This window comes from Corythoichthys intestinalis, chromosome 3 (genome assembly GCF_030265065.1).
Source record: "Corythoichthys intestinalis isolate RoL2023-P3 chromosome 3, ASM3026506v1, whole genome shotgun sequence".
NCBI classification, from domain to species: domain Eukaryota; kingdom Metazoa; phylum Chordata; class Actinopteri; order Syngnathiformes; family Syngnathidae; genus Corythoichthys; species Corythoichthys intestinalis.
Genome location: NC_080397.1, coordinates 24,685,305 through 24,708,960, shown reverse-complemented (window position 1 = coordinate 24,708,960; position 23,656 = coordinate 24,685,305). Strand labels below are relative to the sequence as shown.

The 23,656-nt window shown below is 39.2% G+C and overlaps 1 protein-coding gene across 1 annotated transcript in view; it reads right to left on the bottom strand.

Annotated features, from left to right (window-relative positions):
* Positions 1-23,656, bottom strand: part of LOC130913423 (uncharacterized) — a 45,804-nt gene that overhangs the window by 17,511 nt on the left and 4,637 nt on the right. The window contains exons 2-3 of the mRNA XM_057832034.1: positions 18,810-19,685; positions 18,582-18,701 (exon numbers count right to left, since the gene is read on the bottom strand). Of these exons, the coding sequence (XP_057688017.1) occupies positions 18,582-18,701; positions 18,810-19,685 (996 nt within the window). The remainder of the gene's footprint in view (positions 1-18,581; positions 18,702-18,809; positions 19,686-23,656) is intronic.

Genomic DNA, 23,656 nt, shown 5'->3' with positions numbered 1-23,656 from the left:
TTGGTGATGTTGTTGTGTTGGATTTGCTTGTTGGCAATAATTTTCCTGCAGTAGGAGCGGAAGATAGTTATCTTTTCCTTGTAATCTGCTCGAAGCTGCGGCCCCACGGATAGATAAATGGCTTCGTTTCATAAAACGAATGCACCAAGACGGACCTCCTTTAAAATGTTCGATTTTCATTTCTTCTGCCAGCTTTTTTGCTCTTATTCGAATGGCGACTGCAGAGACACATCTCCCGGCTGTTCTTTGACCTTCAATCCATAGCTTGAGTTGGTTTTCCAACTCGGGCCACCTTGCCTTATTTCCGCGGAAACTCAGCTTTGTCTTCTTTACTTGGAGAAGCTTGGTTTCCAGCTGCCTCCACCTGCGAACCATGGATTCGTTTATGCTGAATTGTCTCGCAGCTGCTCGATTTCCATGTTCCATCGCGTAGCTGATTGCTTGCAGTTTAAACTGTGCTTCGTAAGCGTGTCTCTTCGCAGGTGCCATATTCAGGGGTCCTTAGTGAAGAACAAAAAAGTGGATTTTCTCTTTTAACAGGTTCTTTAAATTCTCTTAAATGAACAGGAGATACGATACACAATTCAGGAGGAAAAAGAAAGTAAAAATGATCTAAGCTAAATACATTTAGTTATGACAGACTTTGTCTTATTAATTTTCATCAGATAGAAATTACGATGCAATGGCTCAGATGTTAATGACATTTTAAAAACACTAATAAAATATACATGTTAAAAATGTATACAAAAAAGATACATAAAAAACTTTTAAATATATTTAAATATAAAATATACATGTATTGCAGATTTAAATCTAAGCCTAGCCAGGACCTTGCGGCAGTAATGAATGAACGAACAATTAAAAGCAGGCTTTGACCTCGTTTCTCGAGCGCACCACGTATGATACTCTCGAGAAGATTCCGTCTTGGTTCTGAATCATACACTTTTTATTACTGTATTCTATCAGCAAATAGGCAGGCTTATGCCAGCCCACAAGTTAACCCTGTGAGGACACCCTATTTGTATAAGCATATTTAACTTAGGGGATTAAATATATATGTTGAAAAAGATTATTTTTTTTGTTAATAACATGTTCACCACCTGACACCTTGCTTGCTACCAGGTCACGTTGGATAAAGCACAATTGGAACGGAAGAGTTAACTGCTAACAGAGGAGGCGTTAACATGGAGCAAAAACGAATTAGTAATTCTTTTTGATACAAAACCAGCTACATTTTCTGAAATTCAATTCGAGGTAAAAAATGAAGGTTATTATGATAGTTTATAATACTGCCCAGCGAAGAAAGGTGAGCTGCAGATTTAGACCGTGGAGACCTTCAAATAGCTTGCATTGTAACTATATTATTGTGTTGTTGATGTTGAGCGGTGGCAGTAAGGAGCGTTGTTGGCTATTCGTGTGCAATTTGAGTTTTGTGAAAAGTGGGTGTTAAACCGAGACTTATTAAACCTTTTAAGATTTCAAATGTGTTTGTGTGTGGATTTGCATTGTAATACACTGCCACTTTTATTTCCAATACAAAAACTAAACAAACACTGTAGGTGTTTGTAAGCTATCCAGCATGCGTTTGTACTGCCATTGTGCATGCCTTGTATGGAGAAAAAGCACGAGCATGACAAATTTGGACCGAAACTGCAGTTTTTGGATGGGAAAAAATAAGATCCTCAGCACTCACTGCTATGAGTGACTTCCAGCGCCCCTGAGATCAAGGGTTAAGTACCAGGCTCCGGCCTTACTGTGTGGAGTTGCCATGTTTGTTTTTGGTACTGTAGATTATTTGAGAAATTCAAGATATTCGATTTGTATGCCTATTTGTATACAGTCTTATCTATCACTATACAATCACATTGTTGTTTTACTGCTGCAGAAGTTATGACTGAAGCAAGAGGAATGCGAAAGGACAAAGCCCGAGACCAAGTACAATTTCACCATTCATCCTCTTGCACTGTGTTGCAGGTAGGCCTGTCGCGATGACAAATTTTAGTGTCATAAATTATTGTGATATGCGATATTATTGCGCCCCCCCCAATTTTTAAAAACCAATTTACAATAACACAGTGAGAATACAGTATTAATAGATCAAGTACACCCATTTAAACGCAATAAGAAATCACAACTAAAAACAATGGACCATGCCTCTTAAGTAAAAGACAATATTAATACCTCACAGAAACACAGAATAAATGTGTTTTTCAAGGGGAAAAAAAATACAATTGCAGTTAATAACTTAATCATTTAGGCAAATGAAAACTTTTCCCCTCGAAGCTTCTGGAATGGTGTTCCATAGGGATGCAACGATACAGTTAAGTCACGGTTCGGTGTGATTTTCGATACGGGGGACATGATTTCCGATCAGATTCAATACATTTAATGCTCTGAATAAAAAAATAACTTTTTTCTTTTCAAACGAGCAAATATTAAATTGCCATCATATAAAAATGCATTTTAGTGCATAATATCTATGTCCTTACTTCTTACTGATCTGAAGAAATTTAGTATAAAAGTGCTGAGAACAATCTTTACTGTTTGTAAAGTGAGGCGGGGCACACTTGATTGCTACAGCTCTCTCAGCAGCTAGGTTTACTACATGAGCAAGACATCCTATTTGTGGTCACAATCCATCTGTGTCACGTACTGAATTACCCATATTTGCAGCATTATCTACATTCACTGGTATGGATTGATTTGGCCTTCTTAACTTCCATTCAGTCATGTCGGTTTATAATTCATCGAAGTAGTATATGGACTACGTGTCCCATAATCACTCTGGGCTCACGTAGCCAATAGCATGGGACGTAATACATCTAGTTCGCTATTTCAAGATACAGTGGGGAGAACAAGTATTTGATACACTGCCAATCCCATTGGCAGTGTATCAAATACTTGTTCTCCCCACTGTATCTAGTGTGCGCGCGCATTTAAAAAGTTAGCAAACGCCACAAAAGTCACATCTGCTCATTACTGCACAACACCAACATATGACAATCGACTTTCATAAACAGGACGAGTTTAAATCACAGCGCTCTTAATTTTTCCGCCCAGATATCCCGTGTTGTGCCGAAAAATAGCCGCCCCGCGTGAAATGTCACCCCTGACGGGAGCGCCCACATGTCAACAACACCGGCACGCCGGAGATGGTCCGCAGTCAATCGGGAGCACTGACGCAGCCGGTATACATTGAACAATAGGATATAATGGGAACGATTGGCTCCGCCGCTATTTTTTGCCGGACCTGGAATGAAGATGCATTTTGCGCAGTTGATAACAAGGACTCACAGCATGTCTGCCGCACGCGCACGCAAGGCGATAAATCGCGGCTGAAAAATTACCGCCTTCATTTTTATTTATAGTGCGATAAATGGAATTATTGCATATTGCGACAGGCTTAGTTGCAGGCCTGTAAAGAAAACAGTGTAACAAAAGTTACCCTTGTCATACACCACAGCGTCTGTATTGCTTTGAAGCATCAGCGGAAGAGAGCTGCGGTATGCCAAATGCCAAAGTCTGTGCCTGTAACAGTGGAGCCTTAACCCTCCACAAATTTGCATGTTTGAGCATGTCTGTATTAAAAGTAATGTCTTTCTTTCTTTTTTAAATCAAGAATCCTGGTTTTATGCATTTTAAAGTTTAAACTGTAAAAATCACATCGCAATATTTGTCAGAAAATCGCAATTAGTTTTTGTTTTGTTTTTTTCAAATTGGTGCAGCCTTAACTAGTCAGGATTTTTTGGGAATGTATTAAACATAAAACAACTCAAAACACATCAAATTTATTTATGCAGCCCTTTACAAAAACCAGAAAGGTATTCAAAGTGTTTTACAACGATATAGCTCATGATAAATAAAAGGCAGGAAAGTATTATACAATAAAAGCAGGAAAAAAAACACATCGCGCTAAAAGTCAAATCAGCAAATAAAACAGATAAAATCCTAAAACATTATAACCGTTAAAAAATATGACCAGCCTACCCTAGTTCAACAACAACAACAAGTTCTAAAAGTGTTGAGTAGTCCCGGCTAAAAATGCCCATATTTTTTTGTTTTGTTTTTTAAAAACATTACTTTTGTATGCCAGTTACATTTTATTTTGATCTATAGGTCCTTTTCATTAACCACTTCAGACCCGCATTTTTTTCTACTGGGCAAAAAAAAAAAAAAATCTTTGCTTTGCTAGGGGGTATTTCATGCTTTTATTGTTTATTTTCTAAATTTGCTCACCAGAAGACGCCAAGATAATGTGGCCATAACTTTTCTTAACAAAGCTTACATAGAATAAATTCAAACATGAACATTATGTAATTGAACTTGCTGCTCAGAAAATGACACAATAACAGGAAAAAGCCAAGGTCATCAACAGTTACGGTAATCGCTGAAGGAGCAAAATGAAAGGTGACAATCAGAACAAGCACATGATTGAAGACAATTGTAGTTTTGCTTTAAATTATTAAACTTCCAGGGTACGTTGATGAAATGATATTGACAATTACACTTGGTACTGCTTGATGAGCAGCCAGGAAGCAGTTGCAGTGTGGCACAAAGCACAGGTTGATGTTGCACTTGTCGCAAAAGACGTTTTTCCTTTGCAGTTTGCATCTTGTCTGCCCTTTCTTTGCATCAAAATTTGGCAGATGGTCAACAAGGGCATGCTGCACATCAGAAGGGGGCCAAACTTCATAATCTCGTAATGCTGGTCTTTTGTTATCTTCTGTTCTTTCTTTTGATTGTGGAGATGGGCTGGATCTTGCACGTTTTTTGGCCACCATTTATTGACTCTCAGCAAACATTTGGCCACATCCAACTTGAAATGAACTAGATCCATGTATTTTTCTTTTGACTTTTTGGTTTCCAGCTGTTGACCACAGCAATGTCAAAAGCGTGGGTGATCATTCTCAAGGTCCATTTTTTTCATCGAATATCTGTACGATAAAAAATGACGAGTTGATCTAACAAGTCAACACCACCCATTGCTTCGTTGTAAAGCTTCCCCACTTCTGGACGTGGCACAGTAACATATAGAGGACAACTTTTTGTCCCACCGCCGAACTTCATCCATTCTACCGACACCAACAAAGTTGGAGGCCATGACAACAAGTCTGTTATCATGCTACTTGACCACTGCCACCTTAACATCATGGCTTGTGACTTCATCATGGCTTCTCCGAGGCCTTTTACCAATTTCTTTGTCAGACTGCAGAGGAGGCCTGGCAAAGTGAGACATCCAAGCTGTTCTGGCGGCATGAATTTTCCTCTCAGCTAACAGCTCCAGAACATTGTATGTTGTAAAGTAATTGCCAAAGTACAACTTGTGGTTGGCCTCTGTGATTCGCCGGCTAAGATGGTACACTACTGCACCTCCAAGCCCAAGTTGCTTTTTTTGCTGAGGCGGTAGCTCCGTTGTAAACCCTTGATGCAGCAAGAAATCATAGGCGATGCCACTTTTTCCCACACAGGAAATACATCTTCACACCGCACGGATGTGGTTTGCCTTTGATATATTGCTTGACAGACAGCGTTCCGTGAAATGGCACTATTAGCTCATCAACGCAAAGGTCCTCTTCAAGTGGGATCTCCAAGCATCTATTGCGAATGGCATTATTTGCCACGTTTACATGGAGCCAAATATTCCAATTACAATCGGTTTAGATGTTCAAACCGAATAAATGTGTTCCATATAAACACCTCATTCGGAATGAACAGGCCCAAACCGAATGGAATTTCATTCCAATTCACAGGGGTGGAATATTCCTTTTCCCAAACCGATTAGAAGTAAAATTATATCATGTAAACAGGGAAGCGGAATGGTGTCTGGTTGCATTCTTTCTGCACATGCTCCGTACTGACGTCACTTGGTGACGTAAGTAACGTCACTTGCAACATGGCTTCCAAGCACATGCACAGCGCACCTAATTGGAGTCCGGCGGAAAGTTTATATCCATGAATCCCTCCACCAGCCCACACAACTTTTTAAATGAACGGCGTGTCATTCTGAAGCTTTGTTTCCACTCGAAAAGTTAAAACAGCAGCTGATCTGACGATAGATCTCCATGTTTTGCAACGTGACGCTTTGTTTTGATTAATCTGCGCATGTCAGACGGCAGTTGTCAAACGTCCTTTCGGAATAAAGGCAGACACATGTAAATGCTTGATCGGAATAGATGAAGTGACATGTAAACAGCTGATCTGAAATTTCCATTCGGAATGATTTGAATCGGTATGAATAAAAGTCAGCATGTAAACGTGGCTACTGAGAGGGCTTACTTTTTAAAAACATCATTGTGCTCAGCTGGCTTCTCTAAATTGTTCACCAAATGCAAATTTGACCGGAGCTGGACAAAATCTGTCACGGGGCATGGTATTTCTGAAAATACCAATGTCCATCGCAGCTTCCCAGTACATGGAGATATTTGGCATCTTCATCACTCCCATGACAAGGTGAAGACCCATTAGGGTTCTGATCTCACTGAACTTGTGGGTTTGAAGTTTAATGAGCCACTTTGTAATGAATAAATATTAGTGTGATCAGCCATCAAATCAAAGATTTCATTTGGTATAGGGCGGAAAACAATCAGGTGACTTGAAGTTCCGCTCTGACACCCCCAATTTAGCCAAAATTTCAAAATTGTCCGATATGCATGTCTGATACATCATTGGAAAGCTTAAAATCTCAATTTTCTGGGGGAAGAAAATTTTTGAACAGGAGAGCATTTAAAAAAAAAAAAAAAAAAAAAGTTTTTTAAACAGCAAAACCCTATCTGGAGGTGAGAGCACACCAGAACAGAATTACAGACGCCATGACTTTAACGAGATATTATCCTGTACTTACCTTGTTTCGATTCAATAACTCCATGTTGCATGTATCACCGAGTGTCAAGACACAGCTGTGAATGGCCACAGCTGGATTTTTTGGGGATTTTATGGGCGAAACATCGTAATATAACAAAGGGTCGCAATGCAGAAATCGCAGACATCAAGGAGTGGTTGAGATTTTCTTTTTCATATATTTACCCTTTTAAACATGTTTTCAATTTTTTTTGCTTGGATAGATTATTTATCATCTAACATATCGGAGAAAATGCGACAGTAACAAAAAAAATACAATTAAGCGATAGTTATGAGGTAGAGATCCATGACTTTTAATTAATAATTTTTTAAAGTCATTTTTTTAAACGAAATATAAGAAAGACATCAATTAATGATTCAAAGCTAAAAACGACATTCTTAATAATATATATAATTAATTACCTTCGCTTTATGGCTGGGTTGAAACAAAAGCGGTTGCGCGACGTCTGTAAATGGGGGATTTCAGGGTAAAATGGACCAGTTAAAAATAGCTCGGGGGCTTACTGCGTCATGAATCTGCTATGGCAGCATATAGACATATTGTTCTATCAAACACAACAGTTGTTTTGGCTTAAAATACAGCAGTTTCTTTTAAAGAGGAGTGCAAGAGCAGAAACTGCTTTTTCAGTCAGTCTTGTCTGTGTTTTCCGCCATTTACTTTTAGAAATAATGAAATGGACTCATGGGCTGTTTTTCATCAGTTGGAAGACATAAAAAGGAAGTGTCAAAGAATGGAGTGAAAGCTCTGTGATGCCATCTGATTGCGTCCTTTTTGATCACTTGCATCTTCTCTCATCCTCCAATGTCTGCACTTGCCACAATATTTTCCTCTTCTGCCTCCTCATTGTCAACAGCGACATCGTTTTCTGTCTTATCATTATCATCATTATCTCTCTCATATTCTAGAAAAGAAACACTCACTTCCTCACTCATATAAAACATGAAATTGCTGAACGCCTTTGGAAAGCTTACCACCAATTTCACACTGTTCTTCATTTTCTGAACCTAAGGAATTTTCTGAACCTAAGGAGTCGAGTTCAGATAAATCTCCACCTAAGAGATGTTCAAGGAATTCTTTAACTTTATACACGAGAACATCATGCACAATTAGAATGCAAATATCAATGAATACATACACAGTGACATAACACTTTGTCTTGGAAAAATGAACACTTGAGTCATTTCTTTATAAGGTATCATTAGTCATATACTGTAATTGACAACTACACCGCATTATCGGTGTTCACTGCGAGGTACACTCGACTTAAATAACGTGAAACATTTTCAAAATAACTTGTAACCCTTAAGATAACATAGAAAGTAAGTTTGTTTGATTAGCATGAGCATAAATATGGCGGAAAACACTCAGGTGGCTTGAAATACTGCTCTGAGACCCCCAATTTTGCCAAATGTGTGGTACATCATTGGAAAGCTTAAAATCTCTTATTTTCTGGTGCGTTTAAAATTTTTGAACAGGAGGACATTTTTTGACACCTTAGAAATAGATCAAATCAAGAGAGTTAAAAATAGACATTTTAAGACATTTAAAAATGTAAGATTCTAATTTAAAAAAACAACTTTTGGACACCCATCCTGGTAAACAATCAATAACAAACACTTCAAGTAATATTTTGTAACAAAACTTTATTTTTCATATTTTTTAAAGGTGAATTCCTCCCGCTTTGTCATTTCATAGTCGTTCGGGTGAAAGGACTACCCATCTGTAAAAGTCAGGTGTTTACCGAGTCCATAACGTTGTTCGCAAACTGTTGTGAAGACATGTCTAGAGCCTTGTATGCAGAGTTGAGGTAATAGAAGGCATTCATCATCGCTGGGCTTGCTTTTGTCAGCTATAGGTGCCAACTCTGCCAACCTTTTGGCTCGCTTTAGGGCATAATTCCTGTTCTTCATCTGCCTAATAGCTGCAGATTTTTGAGGTGTTCTCTGGCTCCTGGAGTATGCACGCAGAGCATTGCAGTGGACCCTTTTCTCCTCTGGTGTCATCATCCTAGATACGATAGGATATATAATTGGATTCATCTGTTTGAATTGGAAATTTACACACTGTTCTTGTAAAAATCTAATGTAAATCAAAGAAAATCAAGCAATATACAGTAGTCCCCGGGTTGTGACTAAGGATGCAACAGTTCTCGGTATTATACCGAACCTTTCGGTCCGCCCTGCACAGGACAATACGCTGTTATAGACCGCGGGTTTTTAGTTCTGCAGCAAATTTTGTTCTGTGACAAATTTCGCCAATGTGTGTGTGCGTGCTTGTCAAGTGTCCTCAAGCGGAGGCAGCCTGCTGCAGAAAAGTCCTCCCTGCGAGCTAATGTCCAGTCACTGTTGCGGTTCCACCCACTCATCGCCTTACACAGAACAGAAGCAGAAAAACAAAAGAGCTAGCATAGTTTCAAGAAGCGCCGGCTTCATACAAATCCTCAGTGTGGAATAATTAATCATTCGTTGTCGGATACAATGACCAAGTAGTGAAAACAGTGAACAAGAATTATACTGTCAGTGAAGAGGCTACGATTCGATTATAAATCGATTATTGATGCACCCCCCGGGTTATAATGTTGCGTGCATTAGTTCTAAAATTGTTCAAAAATCCACTCAGGTTAAACCAAACAGCTATTTCAGTATCAAGTTAACAGTTAAAAACAGTAAATAAAACACTTAAATCCCCATTCTGTATCAGCAGCTTTAAACTACATTAATGTAATGTTGTGACTCAACCGTTAAAGTTGTTAAAATTGCTCCCGTTATTCCATAATTTCCCTTCTGTCTACTTTCGACATGTGAAAGTTTTAAAACTGTTTCATCATTTAAAGATAGGCTGTTTACCAACACCGGCAGTGTTCTATACATGTTCTAACACCGCCGTCGTTTGTCCTTTCGCATCGAGTTCTATACTAGAGGCGTGCGAAATTTCCGATTCTTAGATTATTCGCGATTCGGCCTTGAAAGATTCGAGAACGATTCACAAATATCCAAATTCCGATTATTGAATTATACCAGGTAAAGCAGAGATAAAACACAGTCAGCGCAGTCTTTGGGACTCAATGAGGAATGGACCGAGAGTAAATATCATGTTCAACTCATGCCGCTAGATAAAAAAAAACAAAAAACAATCATACCTGACCGCGGCTGACAGCCGCTACAAACAACGCCCAGTTGCTAGTTGCTACAAACATACGGCTACAGTAGATGTCATATATATGTAGAACTAGATGCAGAATGACAGACGACGTCGGTGTTAAAACTTGTTATTGAACAGAGATGCAAAATGACAGACTTTCCGGTGTAAGTAAACAGACGCCATCTTAAAGCAGTAGACCTCTCAAGAAGGCTCTGTTGTAGCGAACCTAATTAACTTTTTATCTAAAATACTCTTAAATCGGCAGAATCTTGTCTTGAACATATCTTTAATTGATGAAATTGTTTTAAAACTTTGACAAAAGTAGACAGAAGGGAAATTATGGAATAACGGGAGCAATTTTAACAACTGTAACAGTTGATTCACAACATTAAATTGAATGTAGTTTAAAGCTGCTGATACAGAATGGGGACTGGAGTTTTTTATTTACTGTTATTTTCGTATATTTGTTTACTGTTATATGTTAACTTGATACTGAAATAGTAGTTTAGTTTAGCCTGAGAGGATTTTTGAACAATTCTGGAACTAATGTACAAAACATTAAAAAAAAAAAAAAAAAAAAAAAAAAAAAAAGAGGGGGGGTGCATCAATAATCATTTTATAATCGAATTGGAGCCTCTGAATCGTAATCGTAATCAAATCGTTAGGTGCCCAAAGATTCCGAGCGCTATTCTAAACATGTGATATCTACTATAGCATTATGTGGCCGTATGTTTGTAACAATTAGCAACTGGGCGTTGTTTGTAGCGGCTGTCGGCCGCAGTCAGGTATTATTGTTTTTTTATCTAGCGGCATGAGTTGAACATGATATTTACTCTCAGTCCGTTCCTCATTGCGTCCCGAAGACCGCGCTGACTGTGTTTTAGTTCTGCTTTACCTGGTATCATTAAATAATTGGAATTTGGATGTTTGCGAATCGTTCTCGAATCTTCCACGGCCGACTCGCGAATAATCTAAAAATTGGACATTTTGTACGCCTCTCATGTCCACTATGTTAATGAACAAGCATCTCCAGCGTCATCCACTGGATGTATCACTTTCTGAACAGAGAACAGCCGAGCGACTCAAGGTAACACCAGTGAAAAAAACTATCGAGAATGTTTTTCGACAGACCTATAATGCCACTTCAGATAGACACAAGAATATAACACGTGCTGTATGAGTGTTCGTTGCTAAAGATTTGCAGCCCCTTTCACCTGTCACAGATGTGGGTTTCGTCAGCCACTGAAAACGCTCGATCCGCGTTATGTTGTGCCCTCCCGCACACATTTCAGCAAAGTTGTAATTATAAAAAATATTTTAAAAAATAGGCAAAGCACTACTTAACGTTTTCTGAATTTGTTTCCCCAGATTGTATATGGCAGTCATTTGTCAAGGATACATTGCACTTAACCTCTTTTTTTGTTTGACTGTATAGTGTACACTCAAGGGTTTAAGGTACTTACACTTTGGAAAGTTTTTTTTTTCTTTTTTAATTTTTGTATACGAATGTTTCTACTTTATAATGTTAAAACCTGTGTTGCACAATGCAATTTTTACTGACAAGCAAAATAAAGAGAATTCCAGGGGGAAAAAATGTTCTCCTTCTGCACAAATTACATACCGAAACCGAAATGAAACCGTGGCCCAAAAACCGAGGTAGGGACCGTACCGTGGGCTACCTGTAGCGTTGCACCCAGAGTTACGATGTACTCGGCTTACGTAATTTCGACTTCATAAAGCCGGAGTCTCGTCCACCATTTTCTATCCAGTCTTTTATTTAATTTTTTTTAAATAATGTTGAATTTTGTTTAGTGATGCATGCTTTCTGCATGTGAGGAAGAGCGCATGTACACACGAGGGAGAGTGCATAAGTTATTGGGGGCGTGAGTGAGAGCCAGAAAATGAGAGAGCGAGCATGCGAGGTTAAACAGCTGCAAGCCTGCGCACACATTTGTTGCTCCAGATGCATCCACAGAGGCAGCACCTGTATTTAGCACCTTTTGTGCTGTGTATGGTGCATTTTCAATTGTGGTCCAATACTTTGGGCAAGTTATTTGATTATTTTTTTATGTTTTGCAGACCACACGGAAATCTGACATCGTCATTTCGGAGATTAGCTCACTGGCTAGCTGAGACTTAGCTCCAACGTGTTGGCGAGGGCAATACAACGACATACTGTATATATGTGTGTGTGTATATACATATATATTATATATAAATATATATATAAATACATGTTTTTTGTTTTTTGTGATTTTGCAATTTGGGGGTATTCATTAGTCAGTTCAGTTTATTCACACATCAAGATATACAGTACTTAGTCATATGCAAACGATTCATATAAAATGCGTGAAAAGGACACTCCAAAGAAGCTTTTTAAAGCTTTTAATAAGTACTTAAAGGGATCATTCAGACTCGCGCAGAAATTTGGGTTATGTCGCCAGCGTAGGAACAGAACTCGCTCGTAACCTGGGGACTACCTGTACAGGCATAACACATAGATACCTTGGCTTCTTGCCTTGTGAGCATGCATTGCAGCACTTCCTTGGCGGAGGTGGTGTTGCCGCCAAAAGGCTTGCCATGGTGAGGAATATGCCGTTGGATTCTGCGTGTTGCAATTTTCTCTTCATGGCATACCTCTGCCTTTGCTTTTCAGCTCTCTCCTTACGTTTTCTTTCTAATTCCAAAAGTTCGTCCTGCGTCAGTGCCCCTGCCGCTATCTTTCTTTTCTTCTCTGCATTTCTTGCATTGTCCCTTTTTCGAGCTGCTTCCCTCATCATCTCATATTTAACTGGGTCTTTCAGTCTCATTTCACTCCTCCGCTGTGTAGATTTATGTGGCATAATGACTTCTGAAAAGTAATACAGGCAATAATGTGAATGTGAATGGAGAATCCCCAATAAAAATATCTATCTATAGTGTTTAACCTTGAAGCCCAGGATCTAGGCCTGGTTCGTTTGAAGAGAAACCAGGCTAAAATATATATATATATATCGCCTTAATTTTGTAAGAAAATAATTTAAGCATGTATGTACAGTATATATGTACATAATACATCGATATCATCCCACAATAAGCAATACAAACGTTATCACAGTTCGAAAAGATAATGGATAGCACGGTAGTTGGTAAGCCTACTTTGCCCGTACTTCTCACGCTACCTTTCGCCTGCAACGTATGTCTTTTTTCTGGCATGCGCTACATTTCCGATCAAACGCGCGCATAATTAAACGCACACCGATTTTAAGTCGCACATTTCCGATAACTTGTTGGACGATCAAACGCACGCATAATTAAAAAGGATCCACGGATAGAAAGGCCTGTAGTTCTTGATGTTTTCGTTTTTATAAAATACGTATAATTTAGTTTAACTAGGACGTTGCCATTGTTGTTGACGTTGAAGGGCGGTGATGTCACATGGTTATGCTGCCGGGCACTAGCGACATAAACATGTCATTTGTCTTGTGTTCATGTCTTCCAATTTAAACCCGAGAGGAACATTATTGACTGAGCATGACAGCACTGCCGATAGTTCACAAAACGAGCAGCAAAAGCAAAATGACCAGGAAAGACTGGATGAGACGAGAGTGGGACAAAAAACTGTTCTGCCAAAATGTGCAACATCAGCAAAATGTCCTACAACAAGAGGCGAATTTGACACCCAAAGTACTACCGTGTGCTCTTAGCTTGTTTTGTTTGGATGCATACAGACAGAACATACTAAAGATGCCTTAAGAAAATACTTAAATGTAGTAATATCAAATAAGGGTGGTTTAAATATGCTACGTTACTATTGTGGTCAAAAGATAAAATCAGTTCTAAAGCTACCACAAGAAAACACAATACTTTAAGACAGTACTTCTCAAATGGTGGGGCGCAGAGCGATGCCAGGGGTGGCGCGAGTGACCTCGGGGAACATGTTTTTTTTTTTTTTTTGTTGGGCCGTACTAGAATAAAGTGTACTTGCACATCCACTCCGTGGGTGGCAGTGGCGCTCTCATTTTCAAAGTGCGTGCAGTATTTTTGAAGGTAAGCAAGAGCACACGGAAGAGACTCATGTAGAGCTGGACTCACGCAGCGACCCACTGTCTTCTGCGGTTCTCACTTGTCCGGCCGAGAAGTGCCGTTTTCGGCTTGGGATCGTCACGACCACCGCCCTCACCTACGGTTCTCCCTCGGCCGCCGAGAATGCGCTTTTTTCGGGCCGTTTGCCTTTTGGCTTTGACTTTTAATATAGTGGAAAATGAGGAAAGACCACTGTTTGCTGAGTCTAAAAATGATTATAGCGGAGAGTCTGAAGCCAAATCAGTTGACGCCACTTAAAAACATTAGACCTCAATCTCATTGATAAGCCGCTTGATTATTTTTCAGTGAAAATGTGCCGAATATTGCCAATTGTCACAATCATCCCGCTTTGTCAGTGTTATATCAGTAAACCAGTGAGCACTGTGGTGAATCAGCGAAAATAAAAACTTTCCTTCTGTCCAAAGACACCCCCCCCCCCCCCCAATTCAGTTTTGTTTTTTTCGGTCAAATTTTTTGGGCATGTTGTCTTGAAGAGTAAATGTTTCTAATCAATTTGAATTTGTTATTATTTACTAATTTTATTACATTTTATTTTTTAGTATCAAATGGTCAAAAATGTACATTGAGTGTATTTTTACAGTTTGGATGTGACTTTTTTTTTTTACTTCAGGCAAATTGATACGCGTTAAGTCTTTTCTGTTACAAGCAAAACAATGTTAATAAAGTTATACTTTATTATAAGTTGATCTATGTTACTTTTTTTCTTTAATAGAAAAAAAGGGCACAATGTTAGGCTGAGGCGTACTTAAAATAGTAATATTGTAGACAAATGATACTATTTACAGTGGCGGCAGAGAGTTGGGGGGGGCGCGAAACATTTACGTCTTCCTTGGGGGGGCGTAACAGAAAATAATTGAGAAGCACTGCTTTAAGACAAAATAACTGAGAAGCACTGGTCTAGTGACAGTGACAGTCTACATCAGGGGTCTCCAAACCGGTCCTCGAGGGCAGCGGTGGATCCTGGTTTTTGTTCATACCGATCAAGCACAGACCTTTTAACCAATGTGGTTTCTACTAAAACAAGCCGCATCTGACTGCAATCAACTGATTACACTTATAAAACACCAAATCAGTGAAAAGGTGCGGTCTTGTTTTGTTGGAGTGAAATCCTGCACCCAGTGCAGGCCTATGTGGAATAGTTTGGAGACCACTGGTCTGCATCATCACCCAGAACCTCCTTTGCACGCGTAAAACACGGTGCCCTCCGTAGGTCAAAACATGTACTAAATATCATAGCTCTTTACATCAATGGCAATATTTTATGTGCTTCTAATTAGAGCTGTCCCGACTAGTCGACGTCATCGATGACGTAAATCCGTCGACGAGCACAACATCCCGTCGACGGTTAATGAAGGGTTAAAAAAATATATGCGTGGAAAGTTCAGAATGTCTGATGCTCTGTATGCAAGCGGGGAAAGTGGCACAAAGCCAAAAAAGCGCACCAGAGTGTCCAAAACATTGACTTATTTCAAAGAAACAAAGGAGGGTACACTCTTGTCCTGTCTCTTCAATGCCAAGCTTGGCTGCACGTCGGCCGTGAATAAACACCTAAAGCGCCGTCACCCAGTTTGTAAGTCCATCAAACTAACAAACGACATGTTTTATTGAAGTTGCTAAGCCTGTCGCGATATGCAATGAGTCCATTTATCTCACGGCAAATAAAAATGAGGGCGGTAATTTTCACGGCTGCCTTTTGTCGCTGCGTTCGTGCATGCATGCGTGCTGATGGCATATGAGACTCCAGTTCCTTTCTCTTATCAACACGCTGTAGTTCAGACATCCAAATTAAGAAAACACATCTATATTAAACACTGTAACGTTAGCACTGCTACACTGAGGTGAATGGGGGAGGGGGGCAACTTACTTTAGCCTGCTATAAAACATTGGCAGTCATCTCGTGAAAGCAAACTTGCGGTTAAAAGGTCACACTTCAAACATAAAAAAATCGCTGGTTAACAGCATTTGCAAATGAAAAAAATGACCAAAAAAAATCTATTACTGACAAACTACATGCAATGACAAAAAGTGCTTGTTTTGCGGAGTGTAAAGCTGAAGTTAGCTGTTGAGCGAACGTACTTCTGGTGAACATTTCAAAATAAAAGCATGTCATGTTTGTCATATAAAATGCGATTTCTGGAGTTAATCCCACATACTTCAGAATTCAGATTCTACACTAAGAATACCTTTAAAACGACAACCTTTATGAAAAAATCTGATTGGCAATGAATAATTATTATAATACTATTATATATAGTACTATAATATAAATGCTAGGTGTTTTTTTAAGAATTGTTTTGAATCATGTTGGAAAGGCGAAGTCAGTATTCTGAATCTGTTTACATTCCATTCTTTTGCACTAGTTAATTCTATCAGCATTTGAACTCATTGTTTATTTGTGATTTATTATTGTTAGTTACGTGTTTATTTGTACTTTAATAAATAATTTAATTGTTCCAATGTTTTTGTGAATTGATAAGCGTCAACTTAAAATTTCATTGCTAAATTAGTAAAAAAAAAAAAAATATATATATATATATATATATATATATATAGAATTTTTTTAAAAATTATTAGATTAGTCGACTAATCGTAAAAATAGTCGCCTGACTGATCAGGAGAAAATTAGTCATTTGGGACAGCCCTACTTCTAATAATATATTTTAGTAATAGAGAACAGTTGTGGCTTTTTAGAGCCTATAAGTCTTTATGTCCGAGGTTCCCTTGAAAGGCACACCAATTTTAAGTTATTGATCAAACGCGCGCATCATTAGAGGCACACCGATTTGAACTAGATACTAACGTGTATTAAATTGTTTCGTTCCAAAAGCTCCACGTAGCATGTATCACCCGGTGTGAAGATGCAGCCGTGAATGGGCACTACCGGGCTTTGTTTGGCTTTTATATATTAAACAGTCATTTTGCATGTATCGCAAGACGAACATCGCAGACAAAAAGAGTGGTCAAGATTTTCTTTTTCAAATATATTCGGAATTGTGGAAGAGTGGTTAGCACGTCCGCTTCACAGTTCTGAGATTGCTGGTTGAATTCCAGCTCCGCCCACTTTGTGTGGAGTTTGCATGTTCTCCCCGTGCCTGCATAGGTTCTTTCTGGGTACTTAGACTACCTCTCACATCACGAAAGCATGCATATTGGGTTGATTTACCGCACCAAATTGTCCGTAGGAGTGAGTGTGTGCGAGGATGGTTGTCTGTCTCTATGTGTCCTGTGACTGGCTGGCAACCTGTTCAGGGTGTACCCTGCCACCTGCCCATTACTAGCTGAGATAGGCTCCACCAGCCCCGTGACTCTCGTGAGGATTAGCGTTTCAAAAGATGAATGAATGAAATGTTTCCTTTTTTAAACTTATTTTCTAATTTTTCATTGCTTGGATCGATTACCATCTAAAATATAGGAAAAATGCGACAGTAGCAAAAAAAAATACAATTAAGCGATAGATTTGAGGTAGGTATCTGAACTATTTACTGACACATTTTGTTCATTGTGAGGTAATTTGCCTAAAGGTTGAAAACACGCGAGTGAATAATATTTTAAAGTCATTTTTAAACTAAATAATAGACATCAACTAATGATTCAAAGCTATAAATGCTAGATAATTCAAATAAAAAAATAATTACTTACCTTCTTTTTATGGCTTGGGTGAAACAAAAGCAGTTGCGATGTGTCCGTAAACCGAAGTCCCAGGAGTAAAACGGAAATATTAAAAATAGTCCTGGGCATATTAATGAAACCGCTATGGCAGCATCTAGACATATTGTTCTATCAAACACAAAAAATATTTTGCCTTAAATACAGTGGTGTATTTAAAAGTCGTTTGCAAGGACAATAACAGCTTTTTTTCAGCCACGTGTGTGTTTTCCGCCATTAGCATAAATATGTGTTTTTGATAAGAAATGAGCCCTTACGTTTGTTTGCCTTTCTGAAGTCACGTTTTGACATCCATTTTAAAAGAGCCAGAAATTGCAAAGAGGGCGTGCTAAACCTCACGACTTGATTTCGATGGGAAATCCAATCATCACCCTGAAGTGGCGATAGCAACTTAATTCAGCGTATTTATTTGTTTGAAGACGGGAATGTGTCATGCCCATCTGCAGGATGCTTACTGGTAATTAAATAAATTTGAAATATTTCTCTACAATTTTTGATATATTTTTAATTTTTTTTTTTTTTTTTTCAGGTTCTGTAAGTAATTCTTTTAATCCAGAGGTATAGTTTTTGCAAACATGCATAATGTAGAGATTTACAATTATTAATACAGTATATAGTTTAAGAATAAAAACCAATGCCCTTTTTTTTAATGAACATTTGTACGTGAACTGTATTTTTATGGCCAGGCAGCTTAATTCTTAATAGCACAAGATATAGGTAAGTATCAACATATCAATCAAAATATCAAGGTGCATAACACGATGACAAGTTCCGCATTTAAAATTTCATGTCATTTAAAAAATATTTATATAAAAATACCACACAGTACCTTTTAGTGACTCATTGAATCGTGCTTCCAATTCTGCTGTCTTGTCCAGTGCCTTGACTGCATGCTCTTTTGCATCCTGCAACGGCGGTTTCTTCCTGCTTCTCCTTCTGGACATGATTCCTATCAGAAATTCACAAGCATTGATTAAAAAAATCATTAATTATCCTCACACTCCGGTATGAAGCGAAAAACAGGCTTTTGCAAAAGTTTACAACTGAGCAGTTGCACCTTTTCCACGAGTTTGATAATTTTTCTTGATGCCGAGAGTAGTTTCCTTTGCAAAGCTTTCCAGCTGCTCGTCATCTGTACAGTTTTTATGCCTTCTTAAAGGTACTTTGTCACTCTCCGAGAGTGGAGGGAAGGTGCTGGCTAGTGATGGTCCTGTATTGTGCTCTCCACTCGGATAATGCTGATTAAACATGGACTTTCTGGGAGGGCTGTCTTCTTTTTCTTTACTCTTTACAGAACCATCAGTCAGTGGGAAGTTACTGACAGCTTGTTGAATGTCAGTGTGTTGTGACTCCTCCATTTCCTCCTCATCCTCCCAAAAATCGAGGGGCTGGGGCTCCTCCTCCTCTTCTTCAACATGTGGTATCTGCGGATCCATCTCTTCCTCAATGTATGAGTGCTGTACATCCTTCTCTTCGTTATAAATGTGAAAGGCCTGTGGCCCCTCCTCTCCCTCTCTAACATGCAGGGCCTGAGATTTCACCTCTTCAACACGGGGCAGCTCTAGATACATCTCTTCCTCCTTGATGTGTTGGTGTTGTAGATTATCATCTTCCTCTTTAATGTGAGGACATTCTAGCTCCACATCTTCCCTCCTAACCGGCAGGGGCTGTGGAACCCCCCCTTCCATCTCATGTGGGAGCTGTGTATCTATACTTTCCTCCTCAATGTGTATAACACCGAGGGTCTGTAGACCCAAATCTTCCTCTCTAATGTGGGGCCGCTGTATATATACATCTTCCTCTTTAACATGGAGAGGCTGTGGATGCTTCTGTTGCTGGATGTTGGGGGAAAGTGGATCCTTATGCTCCAAAATGGAGCTCCCCTCTTGCAACTGAAGATGCACTTGCTGATGACTAATCAGCTGCTGAATGTCTGCAAAACAGAAGCAAGTCAATTATGTTAACGTTTTTGTTTGGGTGAGAATGGCAGTAAAAAAAATGGAATTTTTGGATCGCCAAGCACTGCACAACCATGGACAGAATATGCCCCTGCTGTCCATGCAAGCAGTCCCCAACTCGCACAGCCATTTACATTGACACAAGTCTGTTGAAACCTCTTTGGTGCCCTAAAAAGATGGTGCCAACCACCCCTCCCAAATACTATTCTACAAAGTCACAAAAAAAATTTTGTGCTGTTTTTATGACTTATCACTAGACACAAAACTGTATTATTATTTTGAATAAAGTCAATTCACATTCCCCCAACCTCAAATATCAATATTTGCAAAGATTTGATAACAGGGACTAGTATTTATAAGCCTAATTTTCTGACGAGTAGTGTTTTAATTAAAAAAATATATATTTGGGATTTTTTATATGCTCGTACAGCCTCTCAGCTATTTAAAGTTAACGATGATTGACAGGTTTGTAGCTTTGATATTGCTAGAAAAGCTTGATAGCTTTACCATCAAAGGTCCAAATGTGTCTTTCATCGTTTAGCTTGTTAAACACTAGTGGTAGTGTGCTGTGGCAACTCATTGCGTAAGTCAGAAGCTGTTCTCAGCAGCGTGAACATCAAAGCGTGAGTAGATTTGAGTGGACTTACTGAAAATGAAGCATTTAATAAAGACAAGCATTTCTTTATGTTATGGCGACCGCTGAAGTGAAAAGCCGAAAAGGAAAAGAAGGACAACATTCTTGTTTAAAAATAATTCCCATTATGAAGGCGACACGGTGGGAAAGGAGCATGGTTGAAAAAAAAATTTTAACAAGGTGAAATATGGGACATTATCGCCACAACCAGAGCTCAACATTCATGGTGGAGTAGGCATGTGCCGATAACCGGTTTCAAGGTATACCATGGTATAAAAACGTCACGGTTTCAAAACCGCAAAAATTTTCCGTCATACCGTCCCTAAGGTATTACCCATTTTTTTATGTACCATAAATGCAGGGAGAAATCCCTCGCTTGCAACTCCAAGACTCAACCCTCCCCCACTAGTTGTTGTTCAGTAAGTTGGCTGTGCTACTTGGTGGCTGAAGGAGGTGAAACTCCTGAACTTTTTTCCACCATGAAAGAAAACGAAATCGCTGGTATGGGAATACTTCAGCTACAGAAAAGTTACAGATGGCCGCGGCTTAGAGGGTCAACCGCATTGTAAAACATATTTGCGGAAGGTGGCTGCCAAGGAGGAAATACCTCCGATATGATTTCCGATTGATATAAAAAGGTTAGTAAACAGTAGTTGTATTGAGTTCATTTTGCCTACACTTATAGGTTAGTCCATTCTTTTTTAAAATCCCAGACAATAGTAGGTGATTTAATTACCTGACATGTTTCGGCGAACTAAGAGTGTGACAATATCTCGATACAGTGATATCGCGATATTTTGCAACCTGATCGGTTATCGATATGCTCCCGCCAAGTATCAATATTTTTATTTGACATACAGACCCTACTCACCAACGTCACAGAATGACGTGTCGCTGTATCCGGCAGCCATATTGTCCGTCATTGTTTATCCGTATTCTCAATGGTTTCAATTTGTCATGCAATTTATAGTGCAATTCATGGAAGCCCTGGTGCTTTCAGACGCTGTAAACTCATTGGATGCGTTGCATAAAAGGCGTTATGTGGAAAAGCTTCAGTCTATCCATTCGCCAGATCCATATTTGATGCCTAAATCGATATTTTTCGACCCGCTGTCTTCGCCGTCTCTGCCTGACATCTGCTACCCTGAAATCTACAACTATCTTGTCCACACAAAATCAGCCTATTCTCACGAAAGTTTGAAAAATTTTAAGAGCAGCACTCTAAGCAACATTACCCCGTGTGACCCTTTACTTCCAATTTTCTAAAATGGCGACAATCAATAAAAAAAAATAGTTGACTGCGATGGCCGACGCTTCAAGGATAGGTGGAGATTGGACTATTTCTTCAATAAAACATGCAACAACTGTGTCTGCCTCATTTGCAAAGAGACAGTCGCTGTTTTCAAAGAGTTCGATGTGACACGATAATGATATTACCGAACAAGACACGCTGACATGTACGACAACATAACAGGGAAGATACACAGCGAGAAATTATAGCAACTTGAAGCTAGTTTAATTTCACAGCAGCAGTATTTCGCAAGAGCCCGAGTGTCGAAAGAGAACGCCACAAAGACGACACTGTTGAAATTATGAATTTAAAAAAAATTATAAAGCAAATGTGACACACAGAAGGGCTTGCTAAAATTTGTTTGAATATATTGTTCTACAGTGCCTTGCAGAAGTATTCCGCCCTCTTGAATCTTGCAACCTTTCGCCACATTTCAGGCTTCAAACATAAAGATATGAAATTTAATTTTTTTGTCAAGAATCAACAACGAGTGGGACACAATCGTGAAGTGGAACAACATTTATTGGATAATTTAAACTTTTTTAACAAATAAAAAACTGAAAAGTGGGGCGTGCAATATTATTCGGCCCCTTTACTTTCAGTGTAGCAAACTCACTCCAGAAGTTCAGTGAGGATCTCTGAATGATCCAATGTTGTCCTAAATGACCGATGATGATAAATAGAATCCACCTGTGTGTAATCAAGTCTCCGTATAAATGCACCTGCTCTGTGATAGTCTCAGGGTTCTGTTTAAAGTGCAGAGAGCATTATGAAAACCAAGGAACACGCCAGGCAGGTCCGAGATACTGTTGTGGAGAGGTTTAAAGCCGGATTTGGATAGAAAAAGATTTCCCAAGCTTTAAACATCTCAAGAAGCACTGTGCAAGCCATCATATTGAAATGGAAGGAGCATCAGACCACTGCAAATCTACCAAGACCCGGCCGTCCTTCCAAACTTTCTTCTCAAACAAGGAGAAAACTGATCAGAGATGCAGCCAAGAGGCCCATGATCACTCTGGATGAACTGCAGAGATCTACAGCTGAGGTGGGAGAGTCTGTCCATAGGACAACAATCAGTCGTACACTGCACAAATCTGGCCTTTATGGAAGAGTGGCAAGAAGAAAGCCATTTCTCAAAGATATCCATAAAAAGTCTCGTTTAAAGTTTGCCACAAGCCACCTGGGAAACACACCAAACATATGGAAGAAGGTGCTCTGGTCAGATGAAACCAAAATTGAACTTTTTGGCCACAATGCAAAACGATATGTTTGGCGTAAGAGCAACACAGCTCATCACCCTGAACACACCATCCCCACTGTCAAACATGGTGGTGGCAGCATCATGGTTTGGGCCTGCTTTTCTTCAGCAGGGACAGGGAATATGGTTAAAATTGACGGGAAGATGGATGCAGCCAAATACGGGAACATTCTGGAAGAAAACCTGTTGGTATCTGCACAAGACCTGAGACTGGGACGGAGATTTATCTTCCAACAGGACAATGATCCAAAACATAAAGCCAGATCTACAATGGAATGGTTCAAAAATAAACGTATCCACGTGTTAGAATGGCCAAGTCAAAGTCCAGACCTGAATCCAATCGAGAATCTGTGGAAAGAGCTGAAGACTGCTGTTCACAAACACTCTCCATCCAACCTCACTGAGCTCGAGCTGTTTTGCAAGGAAGAATGGGCAAGAATGTCAGTCTCTCGATGTGCAAAACTGATAGAAACATACCCCAAGCGACTTGCAGCTGTAATTGGAGCAAAAGGTAGCGCTACAAAGTATTAACGCAAGGGGGCCGAATAATATTGCACGCCCCACTTTTCAGTTTTTTGTTAAAAAAGTTTAAATTAGCCAATAAATTTTGTTCCACTTCACGATTGTGTCCCACTTGTTGTTGATTCTTGACAAAAAATTTAAATTTTATATCTTTATGTTTGAAGCCTGAAATGTGGCGAAAGGTTGCAAGGTTCAAGGGGGCCGAATACTTTTGCAAGGCACTGTATGTAAATCAACCAAG